Source organism: Clytia hemisphaerica, unplaced genomic scaffold (assembly GCF_902728285.1).
Source record: "Clytia hemisphaerica strain Z4C2 unplaced genomic scaffold, Clytia hemisphaerica genome assembly, whole genome shotgun sequence".
Taxonomy (NCBI): domain Eukaryota; kingdom Metazoa; phylum Cnidaria; class Hydrozoa; order Leptothecata; family Clytiidae; genus Clytia; species Clytia hemisphaerica.
This window is the reverse complement of record NW_027104355.1, coordinates 67,334-91,485: the sequence shown is the minus strand read 5'-3', so window position 1 is coordinate 91,485 and position 24,152 is coordinate 67,334. Positions and strand designations below refer to the sequence as shown.

The 24,152-nt window shown below is 34.9% G+C and overlaps 2 protein-coding genes across 2 annotated transcripts in view; one reads left to right on the top strand and one right to left on the bottom strand.

Moving 5' to 3' along the window:
* LOC136818139 (uncharacterized) overlaps positions 1–24,152 on the bottom strand; it is a 63,477-nt gene that overhangs the window by 8,207 nt on the left and 31,118 nt on the right. The window contains exons 32-44 of the mRNA XM_067074498.1: positions 21,466–21,591; positions 15,002–15,522; positions 14,586–14,731; positions 13,433–13,794; positions 12,773–13,155; positions 11,576–11,694; positions 10,972–11,405; positions 10,353–10,539; positions 9,863–10,041; positions 9,055–9,303; positions 8,385–8,641; positions 7,791–8,004; positions 6,690–6,891 (exon numbers count right to left, since the gene is read on the bottom strand). Coding sequence (XP_066930599.1) covers positions 6,690–6,891; positions 7,791–8,004; positions 8,385–8,641; positions 9,055–9,303; positions 9,863–10,041; positions 10,353–10,539; positions 10,972–11,405; positions 11,576–11,694; positions 12,773–13,155; positions 13,433–13,794; positions 14,586–14,731; positions 15,002–15,522; positions 21,466–21,591 — 3,379 coding nt within the window. The remainder of the gene's footprint in view (positions 1–6,689; positions 6,892–7,790; positions 8,005–8,384; positions 8,642–9,054; positions 9,304–9,862; positions 10,042–10,352; positions 10,540–10,971; positions 11,406–11,575; positions 11,695–12,772; positions 13,156–13,432; positions 13,795–14,585; positions 14,732–15,001; positions 15,523–21,465; positions 21,592–24,152) is intronic.
* Positions 1,446–4,653, top strand: LOC136818142 (microfibril-associated glycoprotein 4-like). Its single transcript, XM_067074501.1, has 3 exons — positions 1,446–2,039; positions 2,499–2,653; positions 4,093–4,653. Exons 1-3 carry the CDS (start codon positions 1,514–1,516, stop codon positions 4,384–4,386), a joined length of 975 nt encoding a protein of 324 aa, XP_066930602.1. The 5' UTR covers positions 1,446–1,513; the 3' UTR covers positions 4,387–4,653.

The window sequence follows — 24,152 nt, the reverse complement described above, 5'->3', positions numbered from 1 at the left end:
GAATGTAGTGTTTTCGGAAACCGGCCGGATGAAAAAAAAAATTTTCTGACCCGGCCGCAGACTATGGGTTCATTTATATGGTTCATCATCATAAAAAGAATTCACCGCCATTCTCTTTTTCCTCATACCTAAAAGTATGTTTATGTTGGTTCCATCTCGTTTTGAAGGTATTTTCAGTAAGGCCGATGTAGTCAGCACCCTCGTCGTCTGGGGAGGATTTTACTGTGCATTGGTATATTAAATGTATTAGGTAAAAGAGAATTCCACTGAACTTTCAAAGTACGTATGGAGACTACAGCGTAAAAACATTTTACCCCTGTTATCTTGGAAAGTCAACGATCACGCAAAACCCTATTCAAATGGGGGCAAATCGTGCAACCTTTGCATGACCGAAAAGTACCACATAATTACTTCCAAAGACAAACTTATAAACAAAAGAACCGAACTAATCTCTACGTGCCGTCATATGAGCAAATTCTTTTTAAAAAACTTTAAAGACGTCCCTCCGGACACATTTGATGTCCCTCGTGACAATTCATAGTTTTACGATTTTATCACTCTTTATCACTTTTTTACGACTTTTTAATCATCATTTTACCAATTTTGTAACATATGTTTTCACACAGCTTTTTAATTTCTTAGTTACATCAGATGATTGCTTAGAGCATGAAACTCCGAGTTATGGATTTTTAATTTTTTTGGTTTTGAAATATATTTTTTTGGTCTTGAAATATATTTTTTGATTAAATTTTTGATACAAAACCTGATACAAAAAATGTCTTTCTAGCTCTTTCAGGAATACAGCAATTGTTTTTAACTTCTAGAAACATTTCTTGCAACAAACCAAAACAGTGGACACCCAACTTCTAATTCATGATATTCATGACGTAATGTTTTCTACAGAAGGACCGCGGTTTTTGCCAGTAGTGACAAATTTTATACAATTTTTGTCTAGTTTGAATTTGCCACTACTGGCTAAAACCGGGGTACTTCCGTAGAAAACATTACGTCATGGATATCATGGATGTATTCTTGACATATGAAAGTTAAGATTACGTCATTTTCCCTTTCTGGAACACTCGAAAAAGCCGGAATCTGATTCCTGTCGTTAACAGGCTTTTCTGAATGTTTTGGTTGGTAACTTATGCACATCAAAAATTAATGTACCGCAAAGCTTTGAATGGAATGTCGGTAAATCTTCAATTAGAATGTTTTGAATACGATGATCGATTGTGAATAGAAATAGATTGTTAATTTAAATTAAATCTTTAAGAAGAAACAAGCAACATGCTGAATGGACCTACCTAATGATTAACGTCAGATAAAAATAGGAAAAAATGACAACAATTGTACAAAAATTCAAACCAAAAAACATTGAAATAAAGATTTTTTCAGAATAGTTTCAATTTTTAATTAAATTTTTAGTGAAGTGAATAACACCGAAGGAAAGAACATTTTCAACTGAGGTGACAGCAAAAAGTTCAATTCAACCGTATTAAAGTCTCATCAAGCAATGTATATTATCATGCTCAAATTGAGCCTATTTGGCATTAAATTATCATTAATAATCATCCAGGTAATGTTAAATCCACAATTCGCAAGCGCCAAGAAACTTATTACCATTGGTGAAAACAGGAAGACGTCGTTGACGCCATTTCATACGATGCACACAGTAAAATCTCAACAATGCTTTTCGAGATGTCATTACGACAAAAAATGTTACTCGATGGAAATTATACAAACAACATTATACCATTGTAACTTTTACGATCGAGGATTGAAATTAACCGACCTTAATGCTGAATCACCAGATACTAAAGTCTACTTGCAAGTAAGGGATTGTCAAGATTTGTATAATCTAGGAATACGTCATTATGGATCTTACGAAATGAGTTTATTTGGTGATTCAACTGAATATTTAGTTCCATGTCATTTCGATTCTGATGGTGGTTGGATCGTGTTTCAAAGACATATCGATGGTAGAGTGGATTTCAACCGTGGTTGGGATGACTACAAAAATGGTTTCGGAGATTTCAAAGGTAACACACGTTTTGTTTGAATTTAATGGGCATTTAATCAATCGAGTCCCAAAATAAACGTGTAAGATATTTGTTTCCCATGAAAGATGTGGTCTGAAAATTTCTAGGGTTACTATGCAACAAGATCACATCAATTTTCTCTTGATTATACCCCTGTCTCCTAAAAATATGTGTTCTGGAGCTTTCTAGGGTTACCTAAACAACAAGAACCCGTTAGATAACCTTGATTGAACCCTTTTCTCGTCAGAACACATCATTATTTCTAGCTGATTAATTTTCGAAGATCAAATCAGAACAGATCAAAACTTCTAGCTGAAATATACTCTCAGAACACATCGGAAAAAAAGTCCGCCTCGCCGGCTGCTTTCGTTCCCTTCCCTTCCAACTTGCTGACTTCAGTCTTAAGAACAGGAAACCGCGTTCACTTCAGTTTCTTTTATCTTGAACCAAATTATACAGGAAGTTTTTGGTTGGGCAATGAGCTTCTCCATAAAATCACCAACCATCAAAAGCAACAAACCAAGATAGAAATTTCATCATTCTCAGGAGCGTCAACAACAGTGAAATATGGATCGTTTAAAATTAACGATGAAAATAATAAATACCAACTCCAGGTGAGTGCAATTTCCATACTAAACTCTTTCTTTTATAAGAACAATGAGGCTTCAGGTTCTTGAGAAAATAGAACTATTTGAGAACAATGTTAATGTCAAATCTGAAATTTAAACTCAAAATACCTTAGCTCAAGAAATAAGCACAAGAGAATATTCTGATTCTTATAAGAACAAGTGTGGGTACAAGTCTTATCTAAATGTCTTTTAAGCTAGTCTACATAATATACAGCTCAAGGCTTTTAGGCTTTACTCTTGGTCTATAGGCACTGCTATATGCGGCCACTAGTGGCCCCACCGGGAATTTGCTTTTTAATCGGACCAAACATAATAGACTTAAAAATAGAAGTTTTTAACTAAATAAGTTTATCAATAGAGATTTCAAATAAAAAAATGTTTAAAACGCAGCTGATTCGCTTAGGTTTCGAAACTCTCTATTGTTTCACTAAAAACCTAGTGTGTATGCGATTTATCCGGAGAAATTCAATATTCAAAACAAGAGCAGTGCGCATATCCCGAAGAGTAGGAGTTTTACGCTCGAAAAGAAGGAAGATATGGCATAGCCTACTTTTAAGCGGAAACTCGTCAACTTGACCACGAGGCAATAGTGAAAATATCACGAAATTCATAAAAATCTTGAAAGATTCTGCTTGTTCAAGTATTTCCGCATAAGACTGAAGATTGTCACTATAATTAAACTAGAACAAATTATTCAATTATTTTTTTAATGTGCATTTTTCGGGCATGTTAGGGAAAAATAATTCCGAGCATTTGTTCAAACAGAGACCATTTTTCATTGAAAAGGACATCCAGAGTATACCACCAGATGATTGGCATAATAACATTGTGCAAAGTCAGTTGGCTATAAGCGCACATTTTTTGCTATCTTGTGGAAAACATGCCAGTGTTATTAGAGTCATTTCTTTTGGAGTGGTTAACTGTAAGACAGCGTGCACGATTGAATTTCAAGCCCGGAGGGCTCGATGCAAAACTCCAGGATGGGAAATGAAACCACTTATTTCCAATTCAGAACGCCCGCGCGTAGTTTTTACACAAACGCCGGATTGTAAGCAAATTCTATCATTGAATTAAAAAATGCAAATGATTAAAAAAAAAGAAACCGCTAGATACAATCCGTCGTCATGATTACGGCGTGTTATGTGCCCATTTTAGATGGGAAATAAGTAGCTTCAATTTCTCTTGCCTGGGAAGGGTTAAAGTTTCGCCTCCAGCCGTTCGGGCTTGAAACTCAATGGCGCGCACGCTTAAAGGGAAGGGACGACATTCGTTATATTCATGACGTAATGTTTTATACAGAATCACACACAAATCAGGTCGTTTGCCACTAATTTGGATTAAAAAAACTACAAAGTTAGTGGTTAAAGCCCAGGTTTTTTTTTGGGGTGCTACCATATGAATGTGGTGTTTTTTCTTTGTTGTAGGTCAGTGGACTGATGAACGGAGGGCTTAATGTTTTTGAAACGCAGTATAATATGCGTTTTACGACTTTTGATTCTGACAATGACTTGGCAAGTCACAACTGTGCAGAAATGCACAATCGTGGTGGATTCTGGTACGAATATTGTGGCATATTTAAGCCAAACGGCATTTGGTTGGAAGAAAATGATTCATATAAACCTATAGAGGATAGCTGGATTGGGATGAGGTTGTCCACGTTAAGCCCTGATTACACGTTGAATTCAACACTCATGATGATCAAACCAGCTGTCTTATGAACTGTTATCTTCTAACAAACATTTATGAATTTATTAACCGTTTCGGATAAAATATCAATTTTGCTTTTAATTTGCGTTCCGAGAAATAAACATGAGAAGCGTGCAGTTCAAAAAGGTTATCCAAGTGATGCTATTCACACGTCGGCAAGCTCTCAGCTAGTAACTTCTAGCAAATTCAAGCAACTTCGTCACAGTTCCATTAGCAATCTAAAGGCACACAACAGCAATTTATGAAGATTTCTGTAGAGAATACAGGATACTAAATGACGTGCGCGGGAGCACAAAACGAAATTATTTAAATCATTGTATACAGTTTTATAAACAAGGTAATTTATGTAGATTTTCTGTGCAAAGGAGCACAAATGATTTTTAAATCATTGTATATAGCTTTATAAACAAGGTAATTTATGTAGATTTTCTGTGCAAAGGAGTACAAATGATTTTTAAATCATTGTATATAGCTTTATAAACAAGGTAATTTATGTAGATTTTCTGTGCAAAGGAGCACAAATGATTTTTAAATCATTGTATATAGCTTTATAAACAAGGTAATTTATGTAGATTTTCTGTGCAAAGGAGCACAAATGATTTTTAAATCATTGTATATAGCTTTATAAAATAAAGGTTATCGAGCAATTAGAAGAGGATGAGGGTATCTGAATATGAAGCATAACTCGAATTTTCAATTCCTTACGGTTTCTTCCAAACAGTTCAGTTTTCAGAGACAGTCTGGGCACCCAATTTTGACCTCTGGAGTTTGAAATTTTTTCTCCAAGGGATGTCGAAATAAGAGTTAAAGTGTAAATTAAAGGAGTAATGTATAATATGATAATGAGTATGATAATATAAATGTGATATGAGTAATGTATAATCATGAACATATAAACGACTGAATTATTCATCTCCTTTGTATTTTTGAAGAAAACACTGCTAGCTTCGTTGCCGCCACATTCAAATCATACAATGTAACAATAGATCTTGATGATATACCTCTTGGGAATACCTTGTTAAAACGTTAAAACTTCGACAAAAGTCTCTGTTGTTCTACTCTTCTCAAGTCTTTTATCTATATCATAACCAAGATAAGTGAGGCAAAATCATCGTCAGCTTGTCAAAATTCCGACTAATATATTTAAATTTGGACTCAAAAGTATGGAATAATTTTAGAGAGTACGAGATTCAAATTGTGATATTCTTATGACAGGCTCTCAACTTTGGCATACTTTGTCATAAAAAAAATTATTGGAGTGCCAAAAGTGATTCAAAAGTATACACGCAGTTGAAATTTTTGCATTTCAGCGTTGAAAAATGTTGATAAAATATATTGCAAACTTATGAAATAATTTAGAATAATTCTTTTGTGAATTACGATTAATGTTCAAGCTTAATCAATCCTTTTACCTAAGTAATTCCAAGAAATGAAATTGTGACGGAATATTGTCGGATTTTTTATACCAATTTTGAAATACAGGCGGCAACGAAGCCCTTTTCAAAGACACAATGGAAGATAGACGTCCAGTCGTTTATATGTTCATGGTATAATGATGAGTAGGTAATATTTTTTAACATATTTAGTATTTCGTACGTTTTTTTTAAGAGGCTTGGACCCGACTATTACTATTAGAGTAGTGAAATCTGTCTTGCACAATAATTGATGTGTCTTTTCTTTCTATCCTCTTTGAGTATCTCATTTTGGAGAAATAGTAAATAAATAAAGTTATTTTCGGTTCGAAGATAAGAAAATAACAATGTATTCATTCGCATGTTAATAGAATTTGCTAATAATGAACTCACTTGAATATAGCAACACAATCGACACCAGAAATGTTTTAAAGTAAAGGATCACACGAGACTGGAACTTTGTAGAGCATTTTTATTATGAAAGCGGAAAATTTTCAAAATAATAATCGGGACCTTAGAATCATTTAGAACTGACGAAGACCTAAAACACCTTCTTGATAGTCGAAAATTCTTTGAACCTTTCATCAAGAATTTGAAGAGGAAAAGTAGGGTTGAACGAAATTGGTACAAACGAGAGGGACAATTTCCGAAGTAGCCGTCTTAGCGTCCCTCTAGGAAAAATAAGTTTGAACGCTACGCGAGGGAGGCCAGCGCGACAATTTTTCAATATTTATTTTGGGTTAACACAAAGCAAGGTGTAGAAATTAGCAAAGAAAAGAACCCCTTGAAAAAAATGCGCACCTTCCAGACCGTTCCCCTGCCAAGACGCTACACCAAAGAATTCCAGATCAAAAAGTGATACTTTTGCCGAAATAAAGTACAATAACTAATCAATATCTCACCATTTAACCATTTCTTGAGGTCATTCATGTTTTGTTTTCGATTGTTGGGCAACACAGAGGAAGGAGCATATCCAGAAGACAATGCAATGACATCTCCATGATACTTTTGTGGTAAAACACGTTCTCCACCAGCTATGTTTTTCTCCACCACACTGATCATTTCGTTGATTTGTAAAATCTTCTCGTTGAAATGCTTGCACTCCTGAAGGTGTCAAAGGTAAAGAGTTGAAAATAACCGGACTTTTAATGAATCGTAAAAAAATGGCAGCTGGGAAGTTGCCTTCTAATGGTTTCTCATAGGTGAGTTACCAAGGGGGCAACTTCTCATCTGCCATTTTTACGGTTCACTAGGTCACTATACACCTATAGCAACTGAACATTAACAACTTAAAAAAATGATTGCAAAAATGGTTAATCTTGGGAAACTTTCTTGAAATGAAAAAAATTCTGAAAATCACAGCAATTCTGAAAAAGATTAAAAAAATTATGAAATACACTAATTTTAGTACAAAGTACTAAAAATTTCTTAACTTTTAGTCTGTACACCACCTTTTTAGTATTTTGGTACTCTGTGGTACTAAAATATTTTTTAGTTTTTGGATATACCACCACATCTCTAAACAACATGGCTAAGATTCTAGTACCGACCCCACCTCTTTTAATTCAATGCTGCAAAAGAAGCTTATTATGAAAGAAGTATTCAAAAATAACGCATTTGATTGAATCACTGACCTTTATATATCCCTGGACCAAGCTATATCCGCCATCTTTGATTAGAGTTTTTTTGGAATTGGTACCCGAGAAGAAGCCATTGCAATGTCAAAAATTAACGTCTAACGGCGCTACATCATCAAAAGTATTTGAGGAAAAGTAGACCTTAGCGCTCTCGATGCATTTACACCGCTATTGAGTAGTGCCGCCATTAGGGTACCACTTTTCAAAAAACTCCGATCAAAGATTATGTTTTGCCGGTATTGAGAAACTTGGTCCAGGGATGTATAAAGGTCAGTGGATTGAATATATTTTCACAAAAAAATAGGAAAGTGGTCAGTATGGTCACAAATGAGTGGTCACAATTTTCTACCAATTGGCTGAACAAACCTTTTTCCAGAACATCTTTAGCATGTCTTTAGAGCCAGTCAGCGGTTCTTTTAAAATAATCTGTTCTGGAACGTTCTCTTTGCATTGTAAAAGGTTCTCGTACAATGATTGAACATTAATTTTTAAGGGCTGGATTACACGTGACGGTAAGATGGCTGTGTTGTTGTTAAGGTTGGTATACACTGAGCTCAAATCTTCACAAAAACGTTTGGATCTGAAGAAAACAAGAAAGAAACTGTCACATGCTTAGAGTCAGTTGTTCTTAATTTTTGAAAAACGGGAAATTTCCACGAATTTTAAAAACCACAAAGGATTTGGAAGTGCTCTAAGTTAGGTTGGAAGGATAAAATTTTAACTCTGAATTTTAACACAAGACTTAAGACTAACTTTAGGATCTGAGGGTCCAAATTATTTTGACCATGCTTGTAGTTTTCCACGAAATCTAAAAAATCGTTCTCCTAACTTTTTTTACACTCTTACCGGGTAATTGATCTTCTCTAAAAAAAATACCCTTATATAAAAAATTTGTCCGCTTTTTTTGGGATATACTGTATTTTTCTGGGAAAATTTAAACACAAAATCAAGAAATATTACGTTTCGGTGTGGACAAATCTCAGCCATTTTGTTTGGCAAACTTCTAATTCAATTCGAGAATTTTCTTGCAACCATTTGGTAAAATATTTATCAAACCAAGATGCAAAGTCACGTGGTGGAACGTTGATTGGTGGAATAGGGATTTGTATTGAACCAATAGAAAGCGATTTGATAGCATGATTGGCAGCTGGCCGACAAACAATGTCTAAAGCTAATTCTCGGATTGGATTCGGCTCATTTTGAAAACTGTAAATTTCCTAAAGAAGAAATAATAACATGACTGTGAATGCTTCTCTGAACAATATTGTTGAAGAAATGGAAAAATGTTTTCATCATATTCATGACGTAATGTTTTCTACAGAAACACAAGACTCGAAATAACGATTTCAAGTGAGTCGTACAATATGTCCGATCAGGGTTACTTTAGCTTGAAAATCATGATTTTCTGGTCGGACAAGGAGCTATTTGGGGCTATTTCAAGCCCTGGAAACAACCTGGCTTTTGTACACTCTCTTAGGATTGGCTTGACATACAACGTTGTTTTAGCGTTCATATCACGTTCCTAACATTTACGTAACCTTAAACAGACGTAGAAAGAATTTTATCTTTTTAATTTTCTGCAGGACTGCTACTACTAGGAGTCGTGGGGTTTGAAAAAGGTTTAGCCTACCTCTGATAGAAGGTACACAATCTCATGGTATAGAAAGTTGTCTGTTTTTCCTTTCTCAAATTCTCCAATTACATAATCCACCACTTTGAGAAAACCATCGGATGCGAGCGGAACAAGCGATCGCTTCGATGTACAATCAGCATAAAGTGACGTCACATAACCGTCTAAAACACACAATGTGTACACCAGCGTCCGCAAGTCTAGTGATGAGCCCTCTTGTAGTGTTTTCCAAACTCCAATTGGGATACTCTTTAGAAAATAAGAGATCAAAATATTGTAAAAAGGCTATATGTTAAATACATCGAGCGCTTGTTGATTTTGACGAACGGGCTAAACGCACCGGGCTTAACTCAATTTTTAATCATTCGTAGGGCAAATTGTAAAATTTATTAAGTCCAATAAAAAAATCAGAGAGTTCTAGAATTCCTTTTATACACGATGGGCATCCTCTATGTCAAAACATATCAGAGGAGATGCGTACAGCCTAAAGCAAACGTACCAATGTTGGTACTCGAGCTCTACGGATAGTGATCTGCTAAATTCATATATTTTTTCTTCATCCAGTTGGATCGCAGAAGACAATTCTAAGGTAATGTTGGTCGGACGCAAAATCTTCAAAATATTTGACCGAAAGGTAGTCGTTATTTTGTCCTGATTTTTGCACGCTTCTTTTCGATCGTGCAATAACCTATACCAGGAATGTTTGATTAAAAGTTGATCTGAAGAGTAAGGAGAAAATATGACAGTTTGCTAACCACATTTTCAAAATCAAAACTATGTATTGGGTCAGAAAAAGGCAAATACTAACCTTCAAAGCTTTTGTGATATTGAAATGTAAACATTTCGTCCATGATAATTCTTCGCATAGCTTCGTCCGTTTTTCGTCAAAATTGATAGAATCCCAATTGACCGTTGTACAGAATCTCAATAAGGGTTCGTTAATATTCCTTGTGTCGTTTGTAACCAGAACTACCCTCCATCGGACACCTGTGAGTATGAAAAAAGGAAAAATGAATACTTTGATTGTAAATGCTCGACTTTATTGGGACAAGACCCCCTACAACAGGTATCGTGATAATAGTCAGTTCTTTGTTTCAAGAATTTGAAGCATCTTTTATTCGAGATTCTTGAAAACTATCACATGTAATTAGCCATCAAGAACCAAAGAATAAATTTGATTTCAAATGATACACTGATACACACTACTTATCCAAAAAAAGGCAAAATAGCAAAGTTATTTTATCGAGAATTTATCTTCTAGTACTAAGTGACCATCGCAACAATATTCATATTCTTACCATCAATATTTTGTTGACGAAGTCTGAACAAGCGATTGTATAACGAAGACAAATGGTCTTGATTAGTCAAATGAATATTGTCAATAACAAGGAACAAATCGTGTTGAATAGCAGAGGTGAGCGAGGCATCAATCGTATCTCGATCAGCTTGACTCATACAAATGTAGTGTGGTTTTAATTTCTCCTTCTGTAGATATAGTGAAGATATCGAAAACAATTATCAATGTCTCCTTTATATTCAATATTATGTAAATTTATATCTAAATTTTAAAATTTCGTTGCAGCTCCGTCTGCAACTACGAGAAAACACAACCTCTTCAAGACAAAACCTGTCTAACATTTGCGGTACGGCTAGCCTCAACCGTTAGGTGGAAATTACTATAGACATGTCCATTCTAGAAATCGCTATAGAGTTTTGTAGTCTTGTTCTAACTGAGCACAAACGGTTGAAACAAGGTTCATCTCTAGCGTCCGCATAGCGCAAATATGCTGTTGAAACAACATTATGTTGAATATACCTCAACTCTAGATTCATATCTCATTAAATTTTTCCTATAATTAATTCAATATTTAGGAAGATATTTTCTATTGAAAAGGTTAAAAAAGAAATGATATTTACCTCTGCATAAGCTTGTAAATGATCCATGTATTGCGCACACTCCATCTCCCTGCTTTTCACAATCAACAAAGTCTTGGCAGAATCAAACGAAGCAAGCCATTCCATCAACCCAGGGAAAGTAAAATCCTCCATAATTTCTCTGGTCCACTTCTTCAATGCAAAACTCAATCTATCCGGACGGAGTGCCATAATGGCCAAAACACGCAGTGCCGAAGATGAGTTAAGCGGTAAGGGTGTTTCTTCCGGGCGTGTTGTTTCTGACCATTCCTTGATTGCTCCTGATGACGTAATGAGATCTTCGACAAAAGGTTTGAAAGGTGGGAATTTTTCAGCAAAATGTTGGAGCGTGTTGTATTGAACAGGTGTTAGCCAATCAGGTTTGTTAAATGGAGTCACGTGGGTACTGAAATCGCGCTGTGATTGGTTGTATAAATCTAAACGATAATGGATTTATTGCATTTTTCAAAATAGCCATTGTTTGAAGGGACAAAACAAGCACCTTAAGATCGGGCGAGCAACAAACAGGAGTGCTGTTATAAAATAAAACTATTGTTATAAAAGATTGTTTTGGTAGATTTGATTGATTAACCCAAGGGAAAGTTACCTTTAAAGGAAAGAAGAATTGCAATGAAATTTTCATTAACAATATCCTTTTCTTCTTCGTTTTTCAACATCAACATGTAAACCAATCGAATCACTTCGTAATGATCACGTGATGTTGTCCTGTAAAACCAATATTCAATTTATGGGATAATATTTCAAAATGCTACGATTTACATATCAGTAAGGTTTTAACAGTATTGATACCAACTTCAGTGAGTTTGGAGGGAAAGTTCAAAATTAGACAAAATGTTTACATGTTTATGGCCTATGTGCAAGAGTACAGAAGCGGGCTCTGAAAAAAAATGTACAACACAGTGCTGTTTCAACAACATTGTTTCAATGTTATAATAATAGAGACTATGGACGTTATGGCCATAGAAACAAAGCTGTGTGCAAGCTGGGTGAGAATTGAAAGAAATCTGGAGCAAGTAGAAGAGTACACGCTTTTTTTATAAGAATGGTGTAATAAAATCAGAAGAAGCTAAACAGACTTACGCGAACGTCACAAAGATAAAAGAAATAGATATAAAATCTATCGTCAAAGAGCAACAACAACAAGAACAACAACAAGAACAGCGTGAAGGACAATTCGATCCAGGGAGAAGAATATAGTTTTACATAGTCTTCGAGGCGAGGACGAAACTGACGAAGAAGGTAGTGCGTGCGATACCAAAGAAGTCATCAAACTATTTACGAACATCTTTGGAACCGTTGAAAAACATATCTTCAAAAATTTCAAAACAGCGCATGAACGTATCGGGAAGAAAATCAGTGACAAGAACCGACCATTGAAAGTTACTTTCTTTGATAAAAAACATAAGGAACGAGTTATGAGTCATCTACACAGGATAAAGATCAATGCACCTAGCTACAAAATCGGTGTGACCGAAGATTTCACAAAGACGGAACGAATGAAGATCAGAGAAAATAATGAAATCACAAAGAAACGAAATGAAGAGATGAACGAAGAAAGCAAAGATTTCATCTGGCGAGTGAAGGGAAGTCCCAGGACAACAAAAGTACGACATTCTAACCCCGCTTTAGAATGTTTGTGAAACCAGGTTGATCTTGTATCAACTTTATAGATAGGATTGTAAATAATAGTTGATATTGATTAGCCTCGAGCTAAGTACACATTGTACTACTTTACATAAACTTTAAAGAAAAGAAACAGAAACATGAACATAAACATAAAAACCTTTTAAGTTTCATAAAGAATCGTTTTTCGAATTCCTTCAAAACCACTTCAGCGTCCTCTTCCTTCAACATATCAAACGATCTCTTGGTGAATACAATTTCGCTGGATAACAAGTGCGCAGCGTTCGCATCATAAACAAGATATGTGTCAGGTGTTTGGTCATCTTTTACATCAGTTTGGGTTTTGAACCCTTTGTCTTGGATAATGTTTTTCAATGTGGTAATAAAATCGCCATAATTGAACTGGTAATAACTTCCAAGGCGACATATAGAGCGTTGAAGGAGAAATAATTGGGCCAATATCTTGGAGAAGTAATCATTATCAGCCATAAGTTTCTTACATTCTTTATATTCTGTTTGAATGATGGTAAGTTGTGTATTTAGCTATAAACCAGAAATAATGAGAAATTGAATCAGAGCGGCGAAAAAAGCATGAAGGAAACCAACTAGGGTACTCTAAAACTTTAACAATGGAATGGGCTATTCCAGAAAAAATTTATACCCCCTATGTTGAGGAAGTGACCCCTGGATCTTTCTTTTACTATTTCTTAAACTATTTCTGTAAAAGCGAATTCTCAAGTCAATATATTTTTTCTTAACGTTCACATTAACATAGTTGGCGTGAATTGAAAAGAAAACGTTTAAAATACAGCTGGGTTACCTCCTTTCGTTTCAGAGCAAGGTTTTGTAGTTTCTCAGTGTTATTCCACATCTCGTGTGAGCCCTGACATTTCTGTATTTCATTCATGAGGTTTCCATTAATGGAATCTAGTTGACGAATAATCGTCAAACCCGAATACAAAATATGCCGCCAATAATCCAGCACGTTGGGTGACATCAAATCTAGTGAAACTTGTTGGACGTCAGAGCAAAGAAGATGTTGCGTAGGTCGTAAATCAATCACTGTACAAAGACTGTAGAATTCTTTTGGGATGTTGAAATTATACAGCCTGTTGATCATAATGAGGCGGAAATTCTGGTTGTATTGCAGCCTGTGACCGTTAAATTTGATGATTTGTTTCCCTGAAAACACAAAATATGTGATTGACGGTTAAATACAGTTGAATCCCTCTAATTCGATCTTCGAGGTAAAAAATTTACATTTGAATTAGAAACATTCGAATAGCACACCGTTATGCAAACGTCATAATTATTACTTTTAACACTTGACAGAAAATCAATCCCACAATCCTTTTCGTCTTAATTAAAAAGTCGTGAAAGTCATTACTTTTTCTTTGTAGTTGAGTGTAATTTGCATGCAGACGTAGTTAACGTGAAGGATGATGGGATTGAATTTCGGTCAAACAGAAAAATCAATGACTATTTTTAGATTCACTGCGGTATGCTATTAGAAAGAGTAATTCAAAGCCTTTTCCAGTTGAGAGGACCAATGTTTTAGTTTTACAGAAAGATTTGAATTACAGAAAGATTCGAATAATAGAGATTCGAATTAGAGAGAGGGTGTATACTAAAAAGGGAGCGATTGGTCAAGGTGCCAGCTCCTGAAACCAGGGATCCTCACTGCATCTATTGTTCCGCTCTAGATAGCCGAGTCGGATGGCCGTGAACGCCGTGAAGACAATCGGTAGACTGTCTAAAAGTCATAGATTACTTGGCTATCCACGTAAAAATAATGACTCTATAAAAACGGATTTCAAAAGGGGTGTGTCCCGAGAAGTTCGGAAAAATGCTCGAGAAGCACAAATGCAATATGTTGTCTGGAAAGACTGGAAAATCATTAAATTGATCTCCAAAGGTAAAATGATGGATGGTATAAACTAAAATCCGGCACAACAATACACCAAAAATCTTACCATTGCCAACTTCGTTGCTCGATGACGTCATCAATAGATAAATGAGCGAATGAAAGATGGGATCGATTTCGTTGTCAATGTTTTTAATGGTAACCATGGCACCGTTAGAAATGGCCCTCTCCAAAATGTTGATGAAGTTAGAATCTCTGCGAGAAAGAATTTAACCAAATAAGAATAGAACAAGCACCCTGATGTTTTAAACATATTCTTTTTTATGACTATAGATAGGAGGCGGGCCTCTTATGCTGACAAAGAAAAATAAACAATATATTTCTCGAAATTTGTGATCGCACGGCATTGGAAAGGTCGAAAGTTGTACTTTACTTTTGTTTAAAGCGGACGTTGTTAGAATGTTAGAATAACGTGTACCTCTAAGCATCTAAAAAATATAAAAGGGTAAGAAAAATCCTCTTTACCTTTGAGCATAATCCAGTTCAATGATTTCTTGATTCTCTAGCCGTATTTCTTGCAAGCATCCGTCTAATCTGTGTTCAGGGTCCATGCAATAAACAGCACGTTTCAAAGGAGTGTTTAACAAGACCAAATTCTGAATAACATCCCAATTAAAGCCTTGAGTCAACCACTTCCTTAAAGTGTCTTCGGAGACTAGACTCTGCGCAACTTCATAAAACATATCGTGGTATGATAACTGAGGTGGCGTGCCTGTTCTGCTCTCCGCGGTCGTGTCTCCTTTAGCCCTGTCTTTCTTTGATCCAATGATGATGTTGTCTCGCAGTCCCAAATCAACAGGCATGCCTTGGTTAACCAAACATTGGTACCAGTGCTCAGTCAGCATTTTGCTACGAAAGCCTTCATCGTAAGGCCCCATATACACTGAAAAAGCCGAAGCTAATAGAACTTCACTGCATATATTAGTTGTGTATTGGTCGAGAGATTCCAATGTGTCTTTCCAATCTTCGGTAAGACTTGATAAGAGCTGTGGTATGTGGAGAAAGGAATTTTTAAATAAGAGTGATACCGTTTGCTTACTCGTTAATTTTAATTTACGAGCTTTTTCAGAATGAATTGACACGAATGTGGAGCAATATTAGTTAGAAAGAAGGAAAGAAAAACAGCACAAAATCGAACACATTATAACAGTAGGTAGCACTGGTCTGGAATCAAACATGTGTCTGAGATGAAACCAAAACCTTTTTAATTAAAAACTATTCATTCTCAGGACTCAATCTAAAGAACATAATAAGGTAAAACAGAAGATAAGACAAGACATAGCTGGGAGACCCGTCTACTCTGTTCGTGTGATTTTGAAGTATAGCATTTAGTTAAAACGAATAATAATATAAATAACAGAGTAGCCGGGTATTTTTGTATAGATGCCAAATCTGGTCGCAGAATTTTATTGGCTGTTAAACAATTGTTGAAATCACGTGATATTATTGTTGTTTTGATTTGTGCGCGAACCTGATTGGCCAACCTTATCAACGGCTTTTTTGGCACGAAATTCAAACCAAATGTAAATGTATGTACCAAATGTATTTGCTGACATTCTTAAAACTTCAAATAAGTTATGCTGTATTTTACTCGCGGATGATATTTCCACCAATGAAGAACGCTTTGTAAATGTCAAAGAAGCAGTAGCCCGGGCCCCAACTAAATCTTTTCTTATAGACTGGATGGCGCGATTAAGTGGCCCCGTAGTATATGGTAATATGTTTTCGCTTAGGCGGACTGTAAGACAATCCGCCAGATTTTAGTTGTTTTTGGAAGGTAAAATCAGTACGATGTAATGTTTTTATTTGAGAATAAAGGATTACAAATCTGTTATTGATGTTTGTTTCTCATCCTTAATTACATTTTTCAGCTATAAGTATTTTTTTTCTTTCAAAATTCTTTCACCTTGTCAAACGCTCCTAGTCTACTTTACTGGACTCAGTATCATCAAGAATTGTCAAAACGCAAAGTTCAGTCATAAGTAGACTCTAGTCTAAAGAATCAGAGGATATAGATGTACTTTTTGCAAACAATTTGCGCGCAATTTAAATGCCAATTTGCTCCTTCAGTAAGATGACTTTTCAAATGGATCATATGACTTTTGTAAAATTTTTAAAACGACCTTTATGTAAACAAAAATATACAATAACACAAATTTCCAAATGTATGTCTGCTATGAAAGTTATGCATGTTGCTTGTCAGAACAAGTTTAAATACAGATAACAAACAAAAAATATTCGAAGTGACAAACAGTTGGAAGACATTAGCGAGAGAGAGAAAGTTTACGTTTCTGATAAAAGTGTTCATTTAAAGAAGAGATTATATGGTCAAAGTTTTGTAGAAAATGTTCTTTATAATGATAATTTATTTTCTTGGGACAACTTGTCTAGGTAAAGATTTTCCTAACCAGACAGAGATTTACAATAACTTTTTTTAGGTACAAATTTGCAGTGTATTTTAAATACTTTTTCGCTGTAACATTGAAATTTTTGGTTTTATGGCAGTAGAAATTGTTTGACTATTTTACTACTATCTTACAACCTTCCATGACACGTCCCAATCGTATGTTAACCGAAGTTTCTTATTATAGAAGCTTTTCATGCTTTGATAAAGTTTTGCGATTTAAGGAAAATCCGCCACTAAGGAATCAAGCAGATGATCCCATACGTAAATCGAACGTTTGCATCCATAAGGGACGTAGTTTAAATATAGTTTAGACGGCTCATTTTTCGCCCTGCCTATTCTATTCTAAAGCATTGTGGGCAATTCTCGGGGGTCATATCTGAGTTTTTATGTAAAGCCGATATCGTCTATTGTAAGAGTAGGCACAAAGCTGGCACACAGTGGGCAGTTAAGTTCTTTGCTTAGAAGAGATTGAAAGAAGACATTGCATTGACGCCAAAGGAGGGCAATGCATTGACTTTAGACAGCCCACTTTATGCTCACCTTAATTCACAATTAGAATAGGCAGGGCGAAACGTGGGCCGTATAAACTAGAGCTTAGTCAACCAGGTAACCCTCTATATGAGATATATACTTTTATTTTATATTTCGTTTCATAGGGACCTTATCAAATGCACATGTGATTCATGTTTCGCACAATAAAAACAGTACGTATAACAAAAAGTCTTGTGGCTCCATCACAGAACCGTGTTTCGATTTGGATATTGCTATCAATAAGTCTCAAGATGGGGACTGTATTCTATTAGAGTCCACCTTTGTTTATTGGCATAACAAAACTATCGGCATCCCTCATTCCTTAACTATTGGAAGTTACAACCGTTGGGGAAATGATACAGAAAAAGCAACAATATCAATGTATAATCATTTCGACACCATCCATCTTTTCCAGACCGAAGCATCAAAGCTGGTCATCAAAAACCTGCATTTCAAACTCAATATTACATCAATGTTGGTGTTAATACACACGATATATGATTCAGCAAGCACAATGATGATGATGTATAACTGTTTACTCGAATGGAAAGACATGGCATGGTTTGCTGTATTGGATAAACCTAGCAATGTTAACATTACATTAATAAAGTCTTCTTTCGTAGCTGAGTCGTTCAGTTTAAATCAACACGTCCAAAGAAATGAGAAAACAGAATGGCAAAGGCCCCACGATGGTATTATCGCTTTTAAAAATTGTTTGTCGATTTTAAGCTGTAACATTACAAGGATTCAATCATTTGGCATACCAACAACAGACATATTTCTGTTGAATGGGGACACTTTTAATTTAACCATCAAATATAATCATTTTTTAAATTCTAACATTATGGTACGTTTGAGTGCAAGTAGCAAGCTTCAATATATCCAAAACCACTTCAATGGCATCCATCTTAACAATCAACTCGGTATTGTAGATAGTGAAATAAAATCAAAAGGACATCCTTTATTGACCATGATTGAGCCATATTTTTCGAATTCACTCGTCCATATTAATATTGATCAATGTTCGTTTTGCAAAGTGATTTTGCAGAATATTGTTTCGATGAACTCCCGCATTTCACTTGGAACGTCTGAGGATGCTACATTATTGAAATTGAAAGTTTTAGATTCAATATTTACCGGTACAAATGAAGATTCAGCTATGATGGTAAGCCAGCATTTTGAAAAAGAACCTCAAATTAAAAGTACTTTTGAATCATCAGATTTTAAACCGCTTGGAAAATATCAGCTTGGTATATACGGTAACGAAGTAAATGTCATAATTAAAAGGTCGATTTTTAAGAAATCCAAAGGAGGCGCTTTATTCATAAGTGGAACAGAACAGGTTTACATTGTAAATACAACTTTTAAGGACAATTTTCTTTCCGACGATCTTGTGTTTAGTTTGAACGCCGCTGCAGCATTGATGCTGACTGGGGCTCAAGGAAGCATCGAATTAATCAATTGTACATTCTTAAATAACTCGGCACCGCCGTCGTTGGAAAGTGCGTTTCATATTGATGCAGATGGTTTTCAAGGAGTGATAATCATAAGAATAACTGCGTTGAAGGTGAAATCGGGAGTTTCAGCAGTTGATAATCGTAATAGCGTAACATTTATTGGTGGCAAAACTTATTTTCCAATTGAAATTCTAAACTCGAATATTTCCTGCTATAGTGAGAACTATTGTATCAAGGACAGATCTGATTATGCATTATCTATTTATAACAAAATTCAATGCATCAAATGTGATAGTATGTCTTATAACGCGAAAAATAAATCTTATATCGAGTACGACGCTGAAGGAGTTGCAAATGTCCATAACTCGACATGTTTTCCATGTCCTTATGAAGCATCCTGTATTGATGGTATCAAAAGTAGAGGAAACTATTGGGGACATTCAAATTCCCAAGGATATGTGACATTTGAGTTGTGCCCACCTTTTTACTGTTGTCCAAGATTGAAGGATTGTTTATCTTACGATACGTGTATGAACAATCGACAAGGAAGACTTTGTGGGAGCTGTAAAGACGGTTATCTGATTAGTTTGTTTACCCATAATAAATGCGTCAACCCGCAAACCTGCCATGCGATATGGTTTTGGTTCGCCTATGTCATTGTTATTTTTCTGACATTCTTCATTTTACTGTATTATAAAGAAGTGATCATTTATTTGAGAAGCCAGATCCAACAACGAGTTGACAGACCATTGGAATCTGAGGAACCAGATGAAACAACATCTTCGTACTTATTGATGAATGATGGTCAATCACCGAATAGATCCAGAGAATCAGCATCAATGTTGACAGGTCTTATCAAAATCACTTTCTTCTTTTACCAAGCAGCATCAATCGTTCGTATAAACGCTTCATCCAAAATGAAATATCACATGTCGTATCCCATTGATATTCTAACATCGTTTTTTAATATCAAGATTGATGTCCAATCGACTGATTTCCTTGATCTTTGTCCAGTCCAAACGCAAAACGTTGCTAGTATTGAACTGTTTCGATTGAGTATTATCCTCTCCAGTATGATTCTGATACCGATATCACTATTTTTTTGTAATGTTTATTCATTTATTCAATCATATCGAGGGAATGAGAACCATGATTCATCAACTTTTACTAACAGATTAAAAGTGAGTTATGTTCAATTGTTGACACTTAGTTATTCAGGAATTGCAACGTTTTGTATCACATCCGTCGATTGTATCAAAATTGATGGTATATTTTACATTTATAACCAAGCAGAATTTGAATGTTTACAAAATTGGCAGATCATAATTATTGTAATTATCATTCTGTGGGTTTTACCATTCCCTATTGTATTGTATATTGGTTGTCGTTGGTTACGATCAAATGATATAACACCGAACGAGTTTTTGGTGATTCTGACATTACCACCTTTAGTATTGATAATAAACATTAGGAAAAGCTACCAAGAAAGTCGTTCATCAGATGTGTTTTGGTCACATCAAATGATCAAAGAGAAAACAAACATTCTGAATCTCCTTAATGAACCATTTTGTGAACACGAGACCAGAGATGGCGGACGAGAGAGGACAATATGGGAACCGGTCTTAATCATACGTCGATTAATCCTTATCGTTATTACCACTTTCATCAGATCACCAATAATGAAACTATATCCTGCTGGATTCCTCTTAATTCTGTTCATTGTTCATGATTACGTGATTAAACCGTTCGTCGAAAAGACACTTAATTTCATTCAGTTGCTATCCACTTCACTATTAGTGCTTTTGGTTTTAATAAATCAGTTTTGGGCACTTTCAACTAATATTGATATTTTGGATCGCACAGAGTTTTACATTTTTGGGAAAGTGATGTTAATATTGGAATTGGTTATACTGTTGTTACCAGCCTTAATGTTCATCTGTAGTGTTTTTTTTAAATTGTGTAGATTTTTGTATAAAATTTGTCTTAGGAAATTGGATTGAGTTTTGATTAAAGCTTTTCACCAAACTTTGTAGGAAAACATTTATAGGTTTTTGACATAAGTTTTGTCTTAGTAATTTGGATTAAGGGCCTGGTTAGATATTTTAATCAAGCTTTGGACTCTTACATAAAAGATCCATGGGGCGTGGAAGATATATTATTTTTTCAATGATCTACCTCTGGACATTTCGATTTTTCACCCCTGGACACGTGTTTTAACGTGTTGGTGGAGAGATTCAGGAAATCATTGAATGCATTGATCTGCTGATATTAAATACTGTCTTTTTGAAAATTGTTAGAAAAAACATTCTAATAACCTAAAAGAGAAAAACGTGATCGGCTAAAACTTCGTCTATTGGCTAGAAATTATTTCGTCTCTTTTCACCGACTTTCGAATTTGATATTGATAATCTTAACCTCTTTGTTAATCTTTTATTGGTATTATTTGTAGAAAAAAGATTCAAATTCAAATTCAAATTCAAATTCATTCATTCATTCATTCATTCATTCATTCATTCATTCATTCATATGCTTACCTTATCAAATTCCGTTTCTTTATCCAGCAATTGATTCAAATGGTCGACGGATTCTTTCTGTTGCGACCTTTCAACGCATGCGTCCTCAAAATTCTCGCCAAGTGCACACAAGCGTACTTTCAAATCCTACCAAAATAAAACAAACACGAAATCCTAAATATCGTATACACTGTCTTTTTTATAAGCAACTGGTTTATTAGACTATGTTATAGTCTAAGACGAATCACTATCTAAGAAAAAAGCCCAAAGCCGAAGAAAATTCGCAAACGGGTTTTTTTTGCCGAAAAGAGTTAACAGTCGGTAGAGTTGCCAGTCTTAGACTATACGATTTTGGTACAAAATACAGAAACTGCCCAAATCGTACGAATTCGAGTTTCCGTATGCGAGGCCAACTGTGTTCGGTATTCGAAAAAATCAAAACAAAAAAAAAGAGGCGGGAGAGAAACTGAGATAAAAGAGGGATTCCAAGAAATATTTTAGTTCTCTTTGGAGACCCTCTTCCTTTTATTCCTTTTATATTTTCTTGGAACTACACTTTCTTTTCTTAGAAAACAATTTTTATAAACAATCATTCTTTTAATAAGTTTGTAATTTCTTTGCAACAAGGATATCTATCTAAACTTTCACGTTATAAATTTCTTAAAAAACATCAAATCATGTAAGTTTGTTTGTTTGTTGTTTTTTTGCCTGAGGATTTTATCCTTATATTTACCCCTTTTATATATTAAAGTCCATGTAAATAAAAAGCTATAGTATATTCGTAATTCTCCCCACCACCATTTGCTCAAAGACAAAGGATATGTATACAAATCATTGACAGTTTAAATACTTGCAATCTCGAATTTGTGACTTTCCTGTTTGATAAAAAATTTACAGTAGTGGATGAAAAATCTTATGATAACTTTTGCAGGGAAAAAGTAAAAAAGTTCCAGCTTGTAAGCTTTGCAGTATGTAGATCTTGCTTTGATTTGAGCTTGAATTTCTTTCTACCCAAAAAGAGACATTAAAAACGAGGATGAAATAGGAGAAAAGTTAAGAAATCCCCAGAAATTAGCTTTAAAAATGGAAAAGTACCAATCAGTAAAAACCTTGAGGCAGATTTAAATGACATTAAATTTCTTATTTACAAAAACTGATAAATAGGTAATTCAATCATGATAAACAAATGATTCTAAACTGCCTTCCGACAATACTGTATTACAGTCTCGACTAATTCCAGAAGGCTGATGTAAATTCCAAATTCCAAATCATAATCTCAAATTATATCAGGACGTCAAGTGAAAAATTGCATATCATGATAACATATTTCAGTAACAGTCTCAATTTATACCAGGGCGTTGGTGAAATATGCCAAGTCATAATCTCAAATTGTACCAGGACGTCAAGTGAAATAAGTTATAATTTCAAATCAAACCAGGACGTCAAGTGAAATATTGTATATAATCTCAAATTGTACCAGGACGTCAAGTGAAATATTCCAAGTTACAATCCCAAATCAAACCAGGACGTCAAGTGAAATATTGTAAGTTATAATCTCAAATTGTACCAGGACGTCAAGTGAAATATTCCAAGTTATAATCCCAAATTAAACCAGGACGTCAAGTGAAATATTCCAAGTTATAATCCCAATTTAAACCAGGACGTGAAGTGAAATATTCCAAGTTATAATCTCAAATTGTACCAGGACGTCAAGTGAAATATTCCAAGTCATAATCTCAACTTATACCCAGAACGTCGATTGAAATATTATGTCTCAATCTCAAAGATATATCAGGACGCTGTGCCAAATATTTCATTTCGGTATCGTGCTCTCTGCAAATTACTGACAAACATTCTCATTATTTTCCCATGCATCCAACAGTCCAATTTCTGATTTTTAGCTTACCTAAAAAAATTTAGAATAATAATCTGATAATTTTTACATAGTACCTAAAACTTGAACTTTTAACTAGATAATGAACTTCTTGACAATTCAAATCAAAATGAGAAATCCCAAATTTTGAGGAAAGTTGAAAGTTGTCATACGGTAAAAGCAGTTTTAAAAGTCCACAATAAACTTTGTTTGAAAATTTTCAAGTTGTCAAAGAACTGCTAACACCAGATGGAAAAACTTTTAAGAGTGGAGATATGAGGGCATTCACACTGCCAGTGATTCATAAGATTCATAATAAATACACAAAGTGACTTTTACCTTATAGTTTCTGTGTCTTTTTGCTGTTGACTTCAGTTGAAAAATCATTTTAAAAACAGCTTCTAAAGAAGCATACTTGAGGAAAGAGTACTCCCTTCAACTAAGTTATCTTGAAGTCTCAATAAAACAAATGAACCAAGAAGAAAAAATCCATAATGAGCTGGATCATTTTGTCTTGTGTCTTCTTCTACCAGCGTGTTTTTGATCGTTTGAACCAAGCTCGGCCTTTAAACTTAGGCAGTTTTCACCACGGAGCGACTAACCAGTCTCACTGGTTAGTCCAAGCAAAACCGCAAATTTTTTTTTATGCCAAAGAGTTATCGTCCGTTTCTTCGAAACTCTCCCGCCGATTTTTTTCCGTATACCGCCATAACGCCATACCGCCATTTTTCCCGCCTTTACTATCACTGTAACGGACGATAACATCGTCTACTGGTTTATTAGCTTTTGCTCTGAGGTTGCTCGTTAATGCCCACCCCAAATACTAGTTGTCATG